At 43.4% G+C, this 5,231-nt stretch overlaps 1 protein-coding gene across 1 annotated transcript in view; it reads right to left on the bottom strand.

Moving 5' to 3' along the window:
• MDN1 (midasin AAA ATPase 1) overlaps positions 1-5,231 on the bottom strand; it is a 196,929-nt gene that overhangs the window by 134,660 nt on the left and 57,038 nt on the right. The window contains 3 exon segments of the mRNA XM_017876823.1: positions 1,160-1,220; positions 2,464-2,612; positions 4,497-4,609. Coding sequence (XP_017732312.1) covers positions 1,160-1,220; positions 2,464-2,612; positions 4,497-4,609 — 323 coding nt within the window.

Genomic DNA, 5,231 nt, shown 5'->3' with positions numbered 1-5,231 from the left:
AAAAAAAAAAGAATAAAGATAAATATATAGTAGAGACATGTCTGCTTAAATGAAAAATCACACATATTAATAAGAACAGATTGCCAAGTTCCTCAAACAACCAACCAAATATAAGTAAAATAAAACCAAGGTAGAAAGGCCGGAGCGCAGTGGCACAATCTAGGCTAACTCCAGCCTCTGCCTCCCGGATTCACCAATTCTCCCACCTCAGCCTCCCTACTAGCTGGAACTACAGGTGCACACCACCAAGCCCGACTAATTTTCATATTTTTTGGTAGAGATGGGATTTCACCATGTCTGCCAGGCTGGTCTTGAACTCCTGACCTCAAGTGATTCACCCATCTAGGCCTCCCAAAGTGCTGGGATTACAGGTGTGAGCCACCACACCTGGCCCAGAACTTACACTTTAGATCAACTGTACTATATAGACAAACATTAATTGATTATATACTTGCCTGCTTTTTCTCCTTCTTCCAGCCTATGACCTTTGAGAACAAGGGCCTCAAGTGTTTGTTGAAATGAAGAGAAACATCTACACACCCATGAGCTCCTCAATAAATTCAAATAAGTACCTTGCTGTGGTTGGGGGGTAAGGTGCAATCTTGCTCAAGGTGTCTTAGAGAGACTAAGATGAGCAATGTCCCACCATAAATCTTACTCAAAGCACTACACACACTGATGGTGGGACCCTGAAGAAACTAAAATAGGCAACTCACACCTTAAGTCTTACTCAAGAGAGTTTACCCCTTTTCCTGCACACACACAAGACCAGAAGAATGACTGATCTTTCGCCTTAGCTTCATTGCTATGCTAAAAATCACACCCATGCTAATGAGACATGGGACACATGAAGAAACATGTTATCAAACTGTTCAAGTGCCAGAAGTTCCCTGCCTCTACATGCTTAAATATTACTTCGTTCCTATTTTAGCCCCTTAAAATTACTTTCCTGACTGTCTTAGTTGGGCCAGCCACAGAATTCTCTCTTTTGTGCTACCTCCCTGGTACCCTGCCAAAAGCTCCAATAAAGCCTTATCTGAGAAAACTTTTTCTATTGCACAGAGCACCCTAAACCTGTGGTTGTAACACTAAGGAAACAGTATTTCTTACCTCAAGTAATAAACACAAAAATAAGAAAAAAATTTTAAGCCACACTTACCCTCCAAGCAAGTCTGCAGTATCACTTTGCTGATTCATATTGACAACCCTCAAACGGTGGCCTTTTATAAAGAAAGTGCAAAAGTGTTATTCCAAAAATTTAAAGACCGATAATATCCAGTATACTCCTTAAGGCTGCAGGAATATGGCATGGGGCTTTATTTTTTGAGACAGACTCTTGTTCTGTCAACCAGGCTACAGTGCAGTGGCCCAATCATGGCTCACTGCAGCCTCAACTTCCTGGACTCAAGTGATCCTTCTGTCTCAGCCTCTCAAGCACCTGGGACTACCAGCGTATACCACCACACTTGGCCAATTTTTTTATTTTTTTTGTAGAGACATGGTGTCATGATGTTGCCAGGCTAGTCTTGAACTCCTGGGTTCAAGCAATCCTCCCACCTCAGGCTCCCAAAGTGCTAGGATTACAGGCATGAGCCACTGCGCCCAGCAATAAGGTAAATTTTCGAATGTGCATTTGTTCTGAATCATGACAGCCCAGAAGTTGGAGACCAACCTGGGCAACACAGCGAGACCTCGTTTCTACAAGAAATTTTAAAAATTAGCCAGATGTGGTGGCATAGGCCTGTAATCTCAGCTATCTGGGAGGCTGAGGTAAGAAGATCACTTGAGCCTGGGAGGTCAAGGGTGCAGTGAGCTGTGAGCTCGCCACTGCATTCCAGCCTAAGCAACAGTGCGACTCTGTCTCAAAAAGAATAAAAATGCCGGGTGTGGTGGCTCAAGCCTGTAATCCCAGCACTTTGGGAGGCCGAGACAGGCGGATCACGAGGTCAGGAGATCGAGACCATCCTGGCTAACACGGTGAAACCCCGTCTCTACTAAAAAATACAAAAAACTAGCCGGGCGAGGTGGCGGGCGCCTGTAGTCCCAGCTACTTGGGAGGCTGAGGCAGGAGAATGGCGTAAACCCGGGAGGCGGAGCTTGCAGTGAGCTGAGATCCGGCCACTGCATTCCAGCCCCGGCGACAGAGCAAGACTCCGTCTCAAAAAAAAAAAAAAAAAAAAAAAAAATAAAAAAGAAATGAGGTATAATGCAACATGTAGAATATAATCCCATATCTGTTTTGAAATAAAACAAAATCTATTCATATATGTATTTGCATAGGCACAGATTAGAAATAATTTAATAATAATCTATTAAAAGTAGTTAGTTCCAGGCAAAGAGATTGTATGTGGGGTGCTGGCACTTTCTAAACTCTGTGGTCTTTGGATTTCATATTTTTAAAAAAGGAAAGAAAGTAGTCAGTGTGAAATGTCTAGGGGCTGATTTATTTCCTCTAGGGATTACCTGTAATGTGAGCCAAGTATTGGACAGTAGAAGTTTTGCCAGTTCCGGTCTCTCCCACCAGCAACACAGGCTCCCCTTTGCTGACACACACTGCAAGCTGCTCAATGAGAACAGAGGATGGCCGTGTAGCAGCAAAAGTGAACTTCTCCCTGGAAAGGAGAAAAGAGTTTAAAAACCACGCTGAAAGCTTCTCCTAGTTTTGCTCTGGGAAACCAGATATTCCAGGTTCAACAAACAAGGATGAGAAAACAGCTCAGAGTAACTGTCTTCAAGTTATACCAGGTAGTCTTACAACATACAAAAATTACAGAATTTAGTTTTTCTGCAAACACTGAATACTCACACATCTGATACCATGCTAGGCTCTGAAGATTAAAAAGATCAATAAGACAAGACTATCTGTACCAGTTAGCTCATCTTGGACAAATTACTTAATGTGTCTTAGCCTCAGTTTCCTCACCTGTAAGATGTGGGTAACAACAGTACCGAGTTGTAATAGGTTAATAATCTTCCCCAAATTCATGCCTACCCATATCCTATGAATGTGACCTTATTTCAAAATAGTGTCTTTGAAGAAATTTAATCAAATTAAGATAAGGTCATATTGCATTAGGGTGGGTCTTAAATCCAATGACTGGTGTCCTTATAAAAGGAAGATTTGGTGACACAGAAATACACACACAAGGCAGGGCGCGGTGGCTCATGCCTAAAATCCCAGCACTTTGGGAGGCCGAGGCGGGCAGATCACAAGGTCAGGAGTTCAATACCAGCCTAGCCAATATGGTGAAACCTCATCTCTACTAAAAATACAAAAATTAGCCGGGCGTGGTGGCGGACACCTGCAGTCCCAGCTATTCAGGAGGCTGAGGCAGGAGAATCGCTTGAACCCTGGAGGTGGAGGTTGCAATGAGCTGAGATCACGCCACTGCACTCCAGCCTGGGCGACAGAGCAAGACTCCATCTCAAAAAAAAAAAGAAAAGAAAAGAAAAAAAATACACACACAAGGAAGAAGGGCCACGCGATAAGAGAGACAAAACTTAAGAGTGATACAAATACAAGCCAAGGAACATCAAGGACTGCTGGGAGCCAAAGAAACCAGGAAGAGGCCAGGCACCGTGGCTCAGGCCTGTAATCTCAGCACTTTGGGAGGTCAAGGCAGGTAGATCATCTGAGGTCAGGAGTTGAAGACCAACCTGGCCAAGATGGTGAAACCCTGTCTCTACTAAAAATAAAAAAATTAGCTGGGCGTGGTGGCACATGCCTGTAATCCCAGCTATTCGGGAGGCTGAGGCACGAGAATCGCTTGAACCAGGGAGCCACAGGTTGCTGTGAACCAACATGTACCGCTGTACTCCAGCCTGGGCAACCCAGTGAGACTCTGTCTCAAAAACAAAAAAAGAAAAGAAAGAAAGAAATCAGGAAGAGGCAAGAAAGCATTCTCCCCTAGAGCCTTCAGAGGGGAGGAGCATGGCCCCATCGAAACCTTGATTTTACACTTCCAGCCTCCAGGACTACGAAAGAATAATGTCTATTGTTTAAAACCACCAAGTTTATGGTAATTTGTTATGGCAGCCCCAGGATACTAATATATTAATTCACAGGATTATTACAACCACTACATGAGAAAATATGTAAAGCACTTAGTACACAGTCAGACATGTAATAAGTATTTAAAGTCACCTCGATCTCAGAATCTTATATAACCCCAGCCTTCCAGGAATTTAAAGACTGATGTTAGACATAAGCCTGACTTCCAACTGAGGCTTACTTCACTAAATACACTGCAGTGAATAAAATCAATAATTCATCTTTGGTAGTGCCAAGTCTCTAATGACTTTTATTGCCTCTTTCACCTATTAATAACTAATTTCACAGAACATACTTTGGGAAAACACTGCTCCTTCCCATATAGTGTACTACAGATATCACAGTTCAGACATGTGTTTTGCACACGGAGAAGAGGCTGAGCCAGACCTTCTATCAAGTTTCTGGAAACCCCACAGTTGGCAGCTTAGTTTAGAGGCCTACCTACCTCTGCATGTGAACAGCCTCACTTTGTTTCCGTAGAAGCCGCACTCGACCCACTTGCAAATCTAGCTCATTGATCACAATTTCTGGTTTATAAAGTTGACAAAAGAATTCAGCCTGTGGGAGATAAGATTTTACTGAGTAAAATCCACATGCTTTTGAGTATTTCTTCATCCAGAGGCTTATTTTGGCCCTCAAATTAGCAGTCTACAAAGAATCATTCTCTACTTCCCAGATAGTTGAGCTGGCTTTTCATAAAGAAATTTCTTTTTTCATTTTCCAAACTTCTAATACTATGTTTTCAAAACATTTACCATTCCCTAAAATGGTACTTTTCAGATAAGCCCTACCTATACATGGAGTGAACACACTGATACATTTGATAGAAAAAGTGAACAGTAAGTCTACACCTAAAAGGTAAGAAAAAAAAAAAAATCAGACGAATCTTTCTCTAGCTATGCGCTCCTCTGCTTTAAATTTCTAACATAGGCCGGGCGCAGTGGCTCACGCCTGTAATCCCAGCACTTTGGGAGGCCGAGGCGGGCGGATCACAAGGTCAGGAGATCGAGACCACGGTGAAACCCCGTCTCTACTAAAAATACAAAAAATTAGCCGGGCGCGGTTGCGGGCACCTGTAGTCCCAGCTACTCGGGAGGCTGAGGCAGGAGAATGGCGTGAACCTGGGAGGCGGAGCACTGCACTCCAGCCAGGGGGACAGAGCGAGACTCCGTCTCAAAAA

This window comes from Rhinopithecus bieti, unplaced genomic scaffold (genome assembly GCF_001698545.2).
Source record: "Rhinopithecus bieti isolate Rb0 unplaced genomic scaffold, ASM169854v2 scaffold_10354, whole genome shotgun sequence".
NCBI classification, from domain to species: domain Eukaryota; kingdom Metazoa; phylum Chordata; class Mammalia; order Primates; family Cercopithecidae; genus Rhinopithecus; species Rhinopithecus bieti.
This window is presented reverse-complemented; position numbering and strand designations above follow the sequence as displayed.